This window comes from Pithys albifrons, chromosome 5 (genome assembly GCF_047495875.1).
Source record: "Pithys albifrons albifrons isolate INPA30051 chromosome 5, PitAlb_v1, whole genome shotgun sequence".
NCBI classification, from domain to species: Eukaryota; Metazoa; Chordata; class Aves; order Passeriformes; family Thamnophilidae; genus Pithys; species Pithys albifrons.
Genome location: NC_092462.1, coordinates 46,728,529 through 46,744,574, shown reverse-complemented (window position 1 = coordinate 46,744,574; position 16,046 = coordinate 46,728,529). Strand labels below are relative to the sequence as shown.

Genomic DNA, 16,046 nt, shown 5'->3' with positions numbered 1-16,046 from the left:
TGCACATAAATGTTCAAAGAGCAGCAGAAGATGAGGCCTCCTGGTTGTCTACCATTAGGAGAGACTTCTAGCAGAGGCACATGCTGCTTATCTTGTGCTATCCAGCGTTTAAGACTAGATTTTAACAATGATGAATTATGAAACTGGGCCTGGAGAGGGCAGACCATAATTTTCATCTTTCTCACTCATTTTTAATCCCCATCTGACAACATGTACCGCATACAGGCCTTGCATGCTGAAAGTTTAAATGATGAGGCTGGTTTTCTAACAGGTGTTTGCCAGGTGTACTGTATTTTCCCTTCCCCTCCTGTCTCAGCTGTCTGATGGAATGGTGATATTTTTCACATTTGGGTGCTCATTTTCTATTTGCAGAGTGACACGACTGCTCAGCTCCTCTTGGACATGTTTCATGGACTTCTCTGGGTTTACTTTGTCCCTCCTTGACCTATGCCTATAAATAGTCAGTTTGGAGTTCCCAAGAAATTTACTTCTAAAAATTCCTTATTTTTAGTGTCCAGGGACTAAATTTCTCTTATGCATATCCCTAAAATCTCAGGCACAGTACAGGAGATGGGGATGCTGTCTGATTGCTGCAGTCCACTGGCTACATGGACTGTGGAAAAAACCAGAACCTTGAAAAAAGAGTGTATTTCCATAATCCTCTCCACCTGCTGTAATTTGAATGCATGAGGATTTTTTAGCAACCATTTCTATGCTATGCTTAGTATACTGTGTACTTATGGTAAACTTGGACAAAACAGTGCCATTGTTGTAGCCTGATTACTGAAGTAATGGTGGAGCTCCATTAAATAAATGTTTTAAATTCACTAATGGAGTAAAATGGGAAAGTCATAAAAAAGCCTTCCCAATTGTCCAGTACCCCAACAGTGCAATTTAGGTCTGTCACATGAAAATATACAAAACAAATACACAAGGTGACAGAATATGTGCACATTTTTTTCTCCGTGGTCTAAGCTGTATTGGTATTGGACTTCAAATCAGAAGCATGAGAGCATTGGACTCAAGACATTCCACAGTTTAAAATAAATACTACCAGTTTAATGCTACAGATAGCTATGATCTTTCTGGCACTTGTCTGTATTTTCATATAGAGAGTGAGAAATGAAGAAACAAAACATGGAATAAGAACCTAATGCACTTAATTCCAAGTGCCATTTTGAATGATCATTTTAACTGAAGGACTTTGCCTTAAATGAATTCCAGTCATTCCACGATAAAAACACCAATGCTAAAAAAGGCATAAAATGCTCTATATATGTTATTGGAAATTTGGTGTGGCAATATTTTTAAAAAATAGACAAGCATATGCTGTATATGAAATTAATTATTTCTGATTATATTTGATATCTGAATTTGAAAGATGGGAGGAATTATAAACCACAAGAATGAAACTGATATTTTCACAAAAACATGCTTACACTACAGGCTTATTTAGTAATTACTTGGGTAACAGCAAAGCTCCTGAGCACTCTCAAAGTGAGGAAACTTTAATATGATAATGATATTTAACCATTCAAAAAAAATTATTAGTATGTTTATCACTGGATATGTAACACTTGCTTTATGTAGCTTTTGTTATCAGACAACTGTTGTTTCATGTTTCCTGTTTCTTTTGGTAAATTATAGACTATTTACAAATATGTATAAAGTCAATACTTGATCATACTCTACCTCATGGTAAATAGATATTTTTAATATTTACATAAATATGTAAAAGGTCAATACTTGATCATACTTTACCTGATGGTAAATAGATATTTTTAATATTTATATAAATATGTAAAAGGTCAATACTTGATCATACTCTACCTCATGGTAAATAGATATTTTTAATATTTATATAATAGCCTGAGTAAAGCACTAAACCTGTAGGAGATTGTCTCCAGATTGGGGGTCAGTAATTTCCTAAAAATGCTGATATAGCCAGTGATATATCTGAAGCTATATATCAAGTGGTCTTGGGTTCTGCAACATATCCATTTTCTTAGACCTTATTTCACTTACACACACTGTAAATCTTTCTTCAATCTCAGAACAAAGGAAACACTTAGAGCAGTAATTTCTCTTCTGCATGAGCATAAATTTTGGGGAGAGTTGAAATGCAATTCAAAACACTTTATCCTAACTTGGGGCTTAAAAACGTTTCCAAGGATAAAATATTCCCTATTTTTTACTTCCCTTTCTTGCTATAGATAGCTATATATATGACTGGAACTGTAAGCAATATCTGCGTATTGTTTAAAAATGATTAAGTATATATACTAGCAGATTTAGCAATCTGTAAATGAGCAGGTTTTAGGCCATCACAGTTAAGGGGAAAGTATGAGAGAAAACAACAATTATAAAACCAGGGGAAATACAGGGATGTTGATAATGAAGAACAAATTAGCCATCAGCAAGAGCAGATAGTAGATTCTCACAGTGGTCCTAGACAAGTCCTTCAAATTCATACGGCCAGCAGTAAGAAAAGCTTAAATAATGGTATAATTCTAGCTAATAATCATAAATTTAAACATAAAAGGTCTACTCAAAGGGCCCTGTGGAAAACCTCTTAATAAGTAGAATCAAAAATAATCCAGCCTGTACTAAACCCATGAAAACTAGATAAAAGTTGACCTATAGTCTTCTAAAAGGAATATAAATGGAAATGAATTGTTAGATGGAATAATTTTTGTCTGCAGCCTCAGAGTTCTCTCTGTGGCTACATCTTTAGCAATAACTTACAAGGAAATATAGTATCTTTCCAAATGATTCAAATACTAGAAAAGTAGGATTAATGAGAAGTGGACTGTAACAGATCTTTGCAAATGAGTGATTTTGCATTTCTTTGGCAATTAACAGAAAACAAACCCAAGAAAAATAAAGGTGGGAAAAGTCAACCTTATTTTTAAAGGGCTAAAAGATACAAAATTAATTTATTTCTTAAATAAATAAAATATTGGGAAATTTTAGTGACCTTTAAATTAAATAAAAACATAATTGGAAATGATAAATGGTAAGTAGGTAAATAAACAATACAATTTCAAATAGAAAAGCTGAAGGTTTATTTTTAAAATACCAAATAAAAGTAATGTTTTCCCTTATACTGTAAATGACTAGGCCACTGCAACAACAGTAATTCACCAAATTAGTAAGGAGAATAAGTTAGGATTTCCCAAGGAAATATATCTATTTTCTGTGAATGTAGTAACAGCAAAAGTTACAATTTTCATATTGCTCATTTAGGGACTCTGGCGACTTAAGTCTCATTCTGTCCTTTGTCTTTATTCTTTGCTGTTCATTCTATTGCCTCAAATTGTTTCCCACCTCTACTGGGCCTTTTTGACGTCCCAGAAATTGAAAAGGTTTACTGATTTGTTTAGTGCTTAATTTTCCACATTTTAAAATCACCAGGCATGACCATAAACATGCATCTAGGTTTTCTTTGTCTACCTAAACTAAGAAAGAGGAGAAAAGACAGAGAGGAAAACCATGAACTGTGCTGCCATCAAAAATAGTTTGAACATGATGTGACTGCTTAGCTGCAGCTCACTGCTTCTCAGGATAGATATTTCATAAATATATATAATATTTGTATGATATGGCAAATTTACACAACAGTAACCATATACCATAATATGGTATAATAATATACCAACTTAGACAAGTGTATTCAGCCCCAACTGGCTGAATCACAGGCTGTTCTACCACACAATGAGATGGCACAGGCACTAACTCAGCCCTGGTGTTAAAGTTCAAAAGTAACAAGAGGATGCTGCTATATGGTGGCCAGTGTAGGAAAGCATGCAAAGGTGATCTGAGAGGACAGTCCATATTCATTTACATTTCTTTACTGCACCCACTCAAAATCACAGCATTTTTAGCTACAGTCATTTAGTCCCATGCAATTTTAGTAGTATCTTAAATACTTCTGATACCTTTTTGTCCAGGACTATTGTTCCCTTTCTTTTGTGTCACTAGGATTGCATAATCATAGAATGATAGAATGATGGAATGATTTGGATTGAAAAGGACTTTACAGATCAGCTAGTTCCAATCACCTTGCTGCGGGCAGGGACAGCTTCCACTAAACCAAGTTACTCAGAACCCCACACAACCTCATGAACACCTCCAGGGATGGAGATTCTACAGCCTCTCTGGGCAGCATGTTTCACTGCCTCACCACCCATATGGCAAAGAATTTATTCCCAATATCTAATCTAAACCTACTCTCTTTCAGCTTAAGTTGATTCCCCCTATCACTACATGCCTTTGAGAAGAGTCACTCTCCACCTTTGTTGCAAACCCCTTTATGTACTAGAAGGCTGCTATAAGGTATCCCCTCCCCTCCCCTCCCCTCCCCTCCCCTCCCCTCCCCTCCCCTCCCCTCTCCTCTCCTCTCCTCTCCTCTCCTCTCCTCTCCTCTCCTCTCCTCTCCTCTCCTCTCCTCTCCTCTCCTCTCCTCTCCTCTCCTCTCCTCTCCTCTCCTCTCCTCTCCTCTCCTCTCCTCTCCTCTCCTCTCCTCTCCTCTCCTCTCCTCTCCTCCCCTCCCCTCCCCTCCCCTCCCCTCCCCTCCCCTCCCCTCCCCTCCCCTCCCCTCCCCTCCCCTCCCCTCCCCTCCCCTCCCCTCCCCTCCCCTCCCCTCCCCTCCCCTCCCCTCCCCTCCCCTCCCCTCCCCTCCCCTCTCCTCTCCTCTCCTCTCCTCTCCTCTCCTCTCCTCTCCTCTCCTCTCCTCTCCTCTCCTCTCCTCTCCTCTCCTCTCCTCTCCTCTCCTCTCCTCTCCTCTCCTCTCCTCTCCTCTCCTCTCCTCTCCTCTCCTCTCCTCTCCTCTCCTCTCCTCTCCTCTCCTCTCCTCTCCTCTCCTCTCCTCTCCTCTCCTCTCCTCTCCTCTCCTCTCCTCTCCTCTCCTCTCCTCTCCTCTCCTCTCCTCTCCTCTCCTCTCCTCTCCTCTCCTCTCCTCTCCTCTCCTCTTCTCTTCTCGAAAAGGCATTCTTCAGGATATTTTCCCTACATAGGAGGTACTCCCTGTTTGAGTATTATATTAAATTACTTTCCATGATTTCCCATCTCTGTGTGCAGGCTAGAACGTTGTTTTAAAGGAACAACATTTTTAGTTTACTTTTTCTTGAATATGCCATGAAGAATGCATATTTCACATTTTCTTCTTTCTTTTGCGAATAATGTGCTTTTCAAAAGGTGTGTCCTGATAACACAAATTGCTGGTCTAAGGCGATTTCTTATTTCAGTGTCATGACCCTTCTTGACAATTTTTAGGCAGTCAGCAGTTTAAATTGCTGATATTCTGAAGAACAAACAGAACAGCAACGCAAGTTGCTGTTTTGTTTCTCTTCCTGAATCTGCTAATCATGAAGTATTTTCTGGAGTACAACTTGGTATCTACTCCAATTACATACTGTGCTGCTTATTGCCTGATGATTTTTTGACTTCCTGACTGACAGCAGCTCAAATATACTAGTGGACTGACAAGCCTACATCGTCAGCACAGCCTGGAAAATGGAACTGTCACTGTTTTTAAGGGTCCTCCAACATCTAAGCCTTGTATTGATAAAAACTCTGACAGCTCATAACCAGCTGCCAAGTAGAGTAAAAGCATGCCATCCTTATCAGCACACCTAAAGAGGCTAAAGGGTTCACGTTCACTTCTTGTTTCTAGGAATGTGACAGAGTCTCAAGAAATATAATTAGCAGGCCCTCAAATATTTGACAATCATATACAAGGTTAAATATATATGTTTATCAAGGCCTCTTTGTAACCTGATGAAATCTGCATACTTTCATATGTAGGTCACATTCAGAGGGTAAAAATTACATGTCCTTATATGCTTCCCCATGTCACCTGATGAGAGGAAAACAATTTTACAAAAGACAGTTGGTAGTGGTTGTCTTATGTGGACACAGGCCAGAGGTACTGTTGAGAGTCTGTTGATGCAAATGCCATTCTGAACTTAATGATAAATTAAAACGCTTACTTCAAAGCATTCACATAAACTCTCTAGCAGGTGGAATGGAAATGAATGTCAGGGTAAACAAACGTCCAGCTGACCAGGCAACACACAGATTAAACGAAGGCTGACTTGGCCCCACCAGCTTCCCTTTTATAGATTTGTGTAACATCCATGCCTTACTACTCAGAATTTCTTTCTTCTTGGTCCTCTTTCAAGTGAAGTTTCAACAATATATGGAATATCAGGACCCGTGTTGTGCCTGCTGCTCCATGGCCTGCAGTCATTTAAGCTACCAAAGAAATCCAGTTTTATAACACACTTTTGAGAGATAAAGAAGATTGTCTGCCCACTTTAATTTGTTGTGGGGGGAGGTTAATGGCCAGTGCTTTCATGACACTGCCATATTTGTGACTGCCTACTGAGCACTAGAGTAAATGTGATGCCCCCATCTCCTATGACCATGAGGTTTTACTTTAAAACAGGGGTAAAGCTGAGTTCCTCTGCCTAGGCAATGCACTGTCCTTTGTCATCTATGGGAACATACACAGAATTTATCCAGTCACTAACAGGCACAGCAAGGTTTTTATGAATACGTCTAATTCAAAGCAGGCTTCTGTTCCTGTATTTGTTTATAGGCCATGGTCACTCACTGCCTGATTAGCCAGTGTAATCAGTTTTGGAATCAGTGCTCAACCAAATGTCTGTTATGCATACAGCTACTCTTATTTCTCCAAAATGTAAGTGTAGGAGAGTGATTTAAAAGTTCAGTTTACATTAGTGAGCCATACAGTCTGCCTTTTGGTCACTTCAACCTTGATCTTATCATTATTCATATTTCTCCTTGCTCCTTCCCTCTTCCTGGGATAAACCACCCCCACTGTAAGTATACAAAAGAACCATAGCGATCCCTCTGGCAGTCACACCTATTGTCCATTTATGATGCCTTTTTAAAAACCTCTAAATCCCACAAAATAAAAGTAACAACCTCAGCAGGGTGAAAGAGAAGCATTCATCTAACAGACAGTAGAGAAGTGGAAAATAAAGTGAGTTAAATGATCTTCTTCAGCCCTCTATTATAAGGTTTGCATAGAGTTTTTGAGCATTTGCAAGTCAAAATAAAACTGTGGACTGTAACTATATAGTTGACTGGTAATTTATATCTCAGAAGCCTAGCTCGGGCATATCTGACAGTCAGTTGGAGCTCACAGCACTGAAATCGCTGCCAGAGGAAATACCAGTAATTGCTCAGTGCACAGCCCAGATATTCCAACAGACACACTCCTTGGCTGCAAAACACTTTGTAATGCAACTCACTGAAGCACATCACAGCAGTAAAGCACAGGGTCTGACCTAACAGCAAAATAAAATGCTTCAGCACACTTTAGTATGAGGAGTTTGCACCAAAACACTGGACCAAAATTCATTGCTCCTTTTTGTTTAACTGATGTTTGTCTCATCTAGTTAGAGAAGCACATACAGTTCCACTGTAGGCATAGCACTGAAGTAACATGACACGCAAACAAAAGGCTGGACAGATACTTAGAGGCAACATCAATACATTATGCAAATGATACCACTAATTACCATTATTATGATCCTTTATGAATCTTAAAATATATTTATATAATGTCCTTCTCACCTGCCAGTCGTCTGTCTCTCGTGTTTTTCCAGATAACATCCAAGGCTCTAGCAGTGGAGTCCCTGATATGATCACTAAATGATCTTCTCAGAGGGGCTTTCACTGGGTGATGCATAGTGCAGATCGATTACACATCCAGTTCAAACGGCTGTAGCTTAGCCCCAGGAAAAAGGGCATTCTTTGCCCGGGGATCTGTTTGGATTCCTCTTTGCCAGGCAAGCAGGTTGTTACTTTATATAATTTGTCATCAGCCTTGTGGAGCTTTTCCTTGAAGAGTCAGGCATTGCAGTTCTCACTGCGGATGCAGGAAAGCTCAGACTGCAGCCAGCCTACTGGAAAGCTGCCAAAATCTTACATCTGGAACAGTTTACAAATGAGCTAACGATACAGTCATTTAGATTTGAGGCTTTATTTGTGGATATCTATAGGATTCTAGCTTCCTGTTTAATCAAATAACTTACCAGGCACATACTTGCAGGCTCATTTATTAGGATATTTTCCTGCTTAGCTGATATTTCAAGTAATCATTCATGTTTTGATATGAAAAAAGTAAGAAATAGAAAAGAGATAAAGTAATTGTTACTATCTAGAGTTCAGGTACTTTATTTTGTTACTATGTTTTCCTTGCATATTAACTGATCTATGGCACAGAATAGGGCCCGATTCTGAGTTCCTGTATTGAGTACTTCATGACAATGCACTAATGAAAGGATAGAAATACAAAAATGAGAGGAAAAGGGGAGATAAGAAAAAAGGAGAGGGAACTAAACTCCATATCTTTGCTGAATGGATAGATAAGGTTCCATGTGAAAAACATTTATAAATGTAACTGAGATAGATAACCACCATAAATAAAGACATTTGACCTTGCTTATTTTGACATTTTAATTGATTACTGTGTCCTGTGGCTTCCCTGAGGGAGACAGGAGGAATAAGGGGGTACCTGAAGCTCTCTTGCCCTTTCTAGTATTATGTGTGGCAGTGTGTGAAGAGATGAGAGATGCCAGCCTAAATCCTAATCCCCTTTTTATCAGGAAAATCAAGAACTGTTAAAAAAAGTTGTCTTCATGTTCATTCTAGGTGGAGTCCTTAATTTTTTTACTGCAACTACAGGTGTTAATATCAGATGCTATTATTTGCTTGAGTTATTAAAATTCCTTGATTAGCTTCTTACAGAGGTTGGCGCACAGAGACAAAATTCACTTTCTTATTTTTATAAACTTTTTTTCTGATGTCTTCTAAGTTCCCGTCATTTTCACTAGTCCTTATTTCCTTCAAGTCAAATCATGATCTCATTCTGACAATGAAAAGAAATTTACAGGATTTGCAATAGTGTAACTGAGAGAAGAATTGGCTCAACATCTATTTAATGCAGATCATAATTTCTTCCCATCTAAGCTTTTCTCCTTTATCTTTTAGAGCTTCTACAAATGTTAATGTCCTGTGTATGTCTTTGAACAAAACCAACAGCAGCAAAGGATCTCAAAGTTTGCAGTTGCTTTCCTCATTACACTCCTCCTACTTCTTGAGGCTGGATGGAGAAAGAAACAGACAACTCTCTAGAGAAATTCAACATGATTACACACTCTTGAGTGGTTGTGGGGTTTGTTTTTTGTGTGTGCGTTTTTTGTTTTTTTTGTTTGTATGTTTGTTTTTTGTTCTTGTTAATTATTATTCTGGTGAAACTTCCTTGTAGAGAGAGTGTCAATGTTTACATAGGCAAATGCTGATATTGGCTTACATAAACAAATGCTGACATGATGACCAAAGCACAATCTATCTGTTTTGAAATATGTACACCCTGTTCAGATGAGATCTGCTGTTACTTTTATTAGTGAACAGGTCAGAAGAGCACCACTTCATTTTTAAATGAGGATGCAATAAACAACAACTTAATCTGGAGCTGAATGTGTATCTCGGTATTTCAGAAGGCAACAAGGGAGAAGGTGGTCTCAGCAGGGTTTTAATTACCAGTAGCTGTGTCTAGATTGATAACAATGTGGTCCTGAAAAATTGGATTTATGCAGCTAAATAAATGGTACCAAGATTTTGACACATCTCAAGGTAGGATTACTTTGAACTTAGTCTACTTGCATCTTGTGAACTGAGTGAATCATCACCATGGGTTGAAAGTCACTGGCACACTACCAGAGTGCACCTTTTGGCTTAGTTTCATCTGAAAGCCATCCAGTTCATGTGCTCCAAGATTGCTTGGAGATACAAACCAAAGAATGGTGTTTGGAGATCCTCTTCAAAAGCAGGTCCCTAGTCTAGGTTGTGATAACAATAAAAACATGCAGAGCATTGTTCATTTTAGCAGCTAAAATAACTTCTAAAAGTTTACAAATAAAACCAGCAATAAATATATTGCTGATCTGGGTTTGATTTTTTTGAGAGTTACTGTGCGTTATGCTACACATGTAGACAGGTCACATCTCAAAATATTTAAAATTGTTGGTGTAACCCATTCAACAAAATGGTCTGCAAAATGTTGGAATGACCTGACAAAGGGCAAAAGAAGAATTAACTGTTACAAAGTGGAGTAAGATTGATAGGAGATTTTGCTTGTCTGATTCTGCAACACATATGAATGGATAATCTAAGTGAGATTGTGTGAAGAATTCAGTTAAATGCCAGAAAATTTTTAATAGACCATGAACAAGAAAATTTGAGATACAGCTAGGCTAGAAATATAGATAGAAAACAAAAGGACATTACTTTTAGAAAAGAGATAAGAATTTGTCATGCAATAGGAAAGCACATGATTTTTAATGACTTTTAAGTCATGTCAAAAAAAGGCATCAGAGCAAATGTATGCTGGAACAAAGCACTTAGTTTTGATCTACACTTCTCAATACCCACATGATGCTTAAAAGGTATCCATGAGCCCAGTGTGCTGGGATACAGGCAGCTGGTTGCAGCAGGGCCACAGAGACAGTGGTGAGTAGATCTGTGCTGGAAAACACCCTTGTGTTCAGGGGAAAGCTGGCAAACTGACACAACCACTGTGCCATTATTCAATACTCTTGTTGAGAGCCCTACCCTGCACCTCAGACAAGCTCCTCCCATGTTCCCAGACACATCTCTGTGTTTGGAGAAATGCTACTGTCCGAATGATATCTGCTTATGCAGAGCTATTTTCCATTTCAGCTCAGACTTGTTCCCTGTCCCCTTGCAGGTGTAACTATTTGCACAGAGACATCTTCCTGAATCACAGACCTGCAGTTACCTCTGGATTGTCTGTTTGGAAAAGCTTTCTCCATATCTCTAGTAAACTCATGCTTACAGTGTGAACTGGGACGCCATTGGTGCCAAGTACAGACCTTAGCTGGTGAATCTCTGATGTCAGTCAGCATGAGTGTACTAGATTAATTTATTGCTAAACCAAACAGCTAAACTGGAGCACTGTGAATGATATTAAAGAGAAAAGGGTTTAATATTGATATTTATGGACTGGCAAATAATATGTTTTTACAGAAAATGGCAAAATATTTAGCTGCTCCATTGAAAAATGTGCTGGAAAATGTGAAAACAAATACCTTTCTATAGCTGAGGAATGGCCTATGCACGCTTTCATGTATTACATCTATAATTCAATTAGCTGTACACAGATGTTACAGCAAAATGCATGCAAAAATAAGCTAAGTCCTAACCCCCCAATCAGCATCTAGGTAAAATTTATGATGCAGCTCTATCTCTTGGCTTCACTGCATCTGGAAACTTAAAGATGACCACCATCAGGCACAGGTTTTATATTTGAATATCGATGGTGATCAGTCATAGTGCAGTCAGTATTCCAGTTACCTTCCAGAATTATTTCATTTTATTTAGTGTTTTCTGTTTAATGGTTGAGATGAAAACTCTCTCCCCACAAATTTTTATGCTGAAGAGGTAAACTGAGTCAATTAACAAAGATGTGTGTGGAACTAAAACTAGTATGAGGGGAATCTGAAGGAGAGGTGTTTGTTGCAGACAAGAGGGGAATGCAGCAGTGGGTGTTCAGGGAGAGAGGTGGAAGTACACCCTCAGGACAGAGGTGGCTGCCCACTTCGTGCATGAGGAGCAGTATGCATGCCAGGAAGAGTTGTTGCGGAATTTGAGAGGCAAATATTTATAGATGTCAAACCCTATCTTCCCTGCCCTGGCAACCCTCCCACCAGCTGAGACCGGTCCCACCACTGCTGCTCCCAGGGCAGTATCTTTCCTGTCCCCCAGGCTCAGCATGCCTCAGGACTGCAACCACTGCCTACTCCCACTTCTTGTTTTGGAAATATTTTTAGAAACATCTTGGTAGCATAAGCAAAGCTGTATATCTCCAATCTTCCTCTCAAGCCTGGATCTACTTACTTGTAAAGTGCTGCTCATCATTCTTAAACACAGTTCTCAAACCAGCCAAGGGCAGGAGGCAGAGGTAATTCCCTAGAACCTTATGTTTCCTCTAGCATTTCAAGCTGAAGGGCCTAAAAACTTGCCAAGCCTATCTATTTTCTGTCCTTTAGTGGTTCTGTCGGTGCTTTGGTCTGCAAAGAAGACAACAAAGATCCTTTTTCCTCTTTAAGGCAAAGAACAAACTGAATGCATCAAGTAGTAGGGTGGACAGGAACAGTGATGTCATTTTTAGTTCTGGCAACATCCATCTCCCAGGAAATAAACAGTTGTGCAAGCCCCATGCTCTTCAAGCTTGCTCAAAATACATCGACTTCCCTTATGAGTGTTTGCAAATGTGCAAATTCTTATGTTTATCTCTGGCTCATGTATGTGATTCTGGCCCCTTGAGTTTGGAAGTCTATATGCATCCAAAATATCCGTAGTCAGTCAGAGTAACACAATTTATAAAACATGATGTCAGTTTGAGCTTTGCAGTGACTTCTGTACAGGCAACAAAAGGTGTGGCAAATCCAGATTGTCTTTGCTGAGTGTTTTATGCAGCCTGCGTAGTCTGATGCAGGCAATCTTCTTTCCTCTTGTTACAGAAACAAAAAAAGCAATGCCATAACTCTCCAAAAGTATCACAAAGCAAAATAATGATTGAGGTTCAGAATTTTATGTCTAATTAAAAATGCCTGCTGGGCACATGTCATATGTCACAGTTTCATCTCTCAGCAGATGTCTCCAAATGCTATCTAGGAGACCAGACTGGCAAAGGAGCCCTTTGAATTTTGAATTTGACATCTGCTTCTTTCCAAAAGAAAATCTGGTACTGCAACATGTGCAGTATCTGAGAAATCTGATACATATCAGAGCTTTAGACAAGAAGCAGCCACCAATCAGAGCAGACTGCAAAGATTTAGAGGAATTCCTATGGAAAGACAGGGAAATAAAATGTACTTGTTGAAACAGAAAAGTTTCAATAGAAGATTGACAAATCTCAACAAAATTCTTGATAGGACAAAGCCACATCTTGATTTGATTTGATTTGGTTTTTAAAAAAAAATCTGTTCTTCAATCAGATAAGGTAAAAATATTCAGAAGTTTCATTTAGCACACAAGTGTCCTTTTGCAAGTGTGCAAACAGCTGGGCAATTGATCTCTCCATGGACTACCCTCCAGTGCTCAGCTTTCCCCATGCCTCTTCAGGGAGCAGCCATGGGACCAGGATGCAGATACAAGGACTTGACCTTACAGTAGCAGCTACAGTCTGTCATCATCATTTCTTCCCTCTCATCACAGGAAAAAGAGGTATAGGTATGTGACACTGTGGTATTTCCAAAGAGGCACTTTATTTAAAAAAAATCCTTCCATTACAACTTTTGCTTTGTTTCAAATTGAGAACAAAATTTTTAGAAGGTCATTATTTTTTCTGATTTCTTGCTCTAAGAGTGAGAATTCTCAGGCCTCCAGACTTGGCAGGCAGGATAGGGCTTATAGTGAGGAGGACTATTCTCTGTTCCTATGATTTGGCCTCCTACTGACATGGTACTGAGGAATTAGGATTCTTTCTTATGTCACATGTCCCTGCATATTATAGATAAAATGAAGTGAAAATGGAGATTAGTCCTTGACAGAAAAAAATAATTTAGAGCCGGTTGGGAGTCTTCCCAGACCATAGACTGGATTTGTCTGCTGATTTGTGTGTGATATCTTCTACTCTTCAGCCTCGCCATTTCTTTTACTCCTTTCCAAACTCTTGTACAAGTTATTGCTTGTTACTGTTTTTCTCTTCTGCCTTCCGAAGTCTGCTCCATTATGCTTTGCAGTTTCCTCTCTGTTCCTGCCCCAGGTATGTCCTTCTCTGCCATCTGACCTCTGGTTCCTATGACTGGCTGCTCTCCTCCATGTTGCTCCTTCCCTCCTTGCTGCTAGGGTGGGCAAGGACTTGAGTATTTTGTGCCAGTGGGAGCATGGCTGCACTGTGTGCTATGCTCTACTTTCAGACTGGAGCTGCTCTGCATTCTGATCCTAGTGGAAGCTGCACATAAGAAAGTAACAAGTTTGGGTGGTGATTGCTGCAGAGATGCTGATGATGGGAGTGCACAACGCCACCCTATGTGTCCCACCATATTTTGCACTCAGAAAAGTGCCCATGTGACATGTCAGTACCCTGGAGTTGACCTTTGAAGAGCCTAGGGAATAAATGGATATAGTCTGGAAAAGAGATAATAGAAAATGAGAGAGTAGACCAAGAGAGAAAGTTTCCTGAGTTTCCTCCATGATAGGAAGAGTTCACTGCCTGGTGTCCCTGCATTCTTTGCTTCCCCATGGTAGTAAAGGCATGGAGTAGCCTCATGGACCATTGCCCCCTCTCCAGCTGACAGTCGTTACCTCTGTATACATTGCTTTTACAAGCTGTGCAGGCTTTATAGCCTCATGCCATGGCCCAGACCTGTAATTTTGAACAACAAGCATGTTTAAGCTTAAGAGAGAAAATACACAAAATCCACCCACTTCAGCAGCAGTCCATGATGCAGACTGCAACAACTGTTGTTGCTTTCATGAACTTTTCAATGTCTAAACCTTGAAGCCTTCTTATCTACCTTAATTACCTTGGGCTGTGAGATAAATATATACAAATGGGTTTACATAAAGTGAGTAGAGTTGCCTTCTATTATTCATTTATGAGTTTTAAATTAAACATGATCTCAAATAAATGTTAACAATATTTTTCAAACTTCATTGTGTGATTATGGCCCTGCTTTGCAAACAGCCCCATAGCTTAATTAGAGTTCTGTGCACTTCAAAGTGTAAACTTATCTGGCTCTTTCTGAACTGCTGTCTCAGTATCATTGTGTGCTCCAAGAATAATAAATAAACTAACACAGGAACGCAGAAAAAATTTCTAATTACAGCCATAAATACAAAATATAACTGCTTATAAACTATTTTAATATAACGGCTTATAAACTATTCCTATGTTATTAAAAAAGCCCCCTACAAATCTTGCCCCTGCTGCCAACTGTTTTCTGAAATACTCCATATTAAAGATAAAAAAATGAGATATTAGTGAGCATTGGTGCCATAGTTCAAAATTCAAATGAGAAAGGAAGTGTTAAAGCTTCATTCTGTTTAGCCATATGTGAAGCACACGCTTAAAGGTTTATCGAAGTATTAATCTATGGAGGGGGGTGTCATAACACTTCCAAATATCTAATTTGAGCCACAGAACTTTCTCAGTTATATCTCTTTAATACAGAATAGTTGATTGCAAAAAGCTGTGGACTGAGATTAGTTTGTAGCATTAGCCATGTGTTATGTTTTACCACAGCAAAAGAGTATTAAACAGCATTGTTTCTCCTTCCTTCACTGTGACCTGAGAGGCATAAGGCCCCTACTGAGATAGCTTTTTGTCTGCTGAGTAATATATTATGACTTGACTGGTTTCATCAGTGGGCAGGATGAATAAAATTTCATAAAATAAAATGCATGGCATAAGGTATTTCTTTCTTTCCAGTGGAAATGCAAATGAAGCTTTATGGGAAATTGCAGCATTAGAAAAGTTCAGATCCCATTAAAAAAAAAGGAGAAAGGAACCCAAACAGCCCAACACTTCCCAAAACCCAACTCTGTTGTTACTCCCTGTTCAAATTCTTCTCTACAATCTTCTTTCATAATTAGAAATGTTCCTTCCCTGTCTTCTGTTTTAATCTTTCCTACTCTCTCTGTCCCACTCTCCTGGTCATACTAATGTGGTATATTCCCAGTTTTACTAAGATGGTGAGTTCCTTGAATTATAGATCCTTCCTCATTAGATATCCCTCATACAAAATGGCACAATATCAATGAGATGTTAAAGAAACAAAGTTTTTTATCTTGTCTGCAATGACTAACATGAACACTTATTGTGAATAGAACCAGTTTGATTGAGTTTAAAATCATCTGTTGGTGGCAGACTGTACAGAGCAGTGAGCAGAATGGCAGTGGGGGGAGTAATTTCTTCATGGAATATAATATGGAGTGAGAAAGATGTGTTGGGGTCAAAAGGGATATACACAGCTCTGTGCAGC

General features: G+C 39.1%; 1 protein-coding gene across 3 annotated transcripts in view; it reads right to left on the bottom strand.

The window, feature by feature from the left end:
* The window catches only part of DLC1 (DLC1 Rho GTPase activating protein), a 254,667-nt gene that overhangs the window by 93,713 nt on the left and 144,908 nt on the right, over positions 1 to 16,046 (bottom strand). The window contains exon 1 of one of the 3 annotated variants that reach the window (XM_071556430.1): positions 7,606 to 7,887. The exons of the other annotated variants lie outside the window; for them this stretch is intronic. Within the exon in view, the coding sequence (XP_071412531.1) occupies positions 7,606 to 7,720 (115 nt within the window). The 5' untranslated portion in view covers positions 7,721 to 7,887. Of the gene's footprint in view, positions 1 to 7,605; positions 7,888 to 16,046 lie in introns of those variants that run through there. 3 annotated transcript variants of the gene reach the window in all.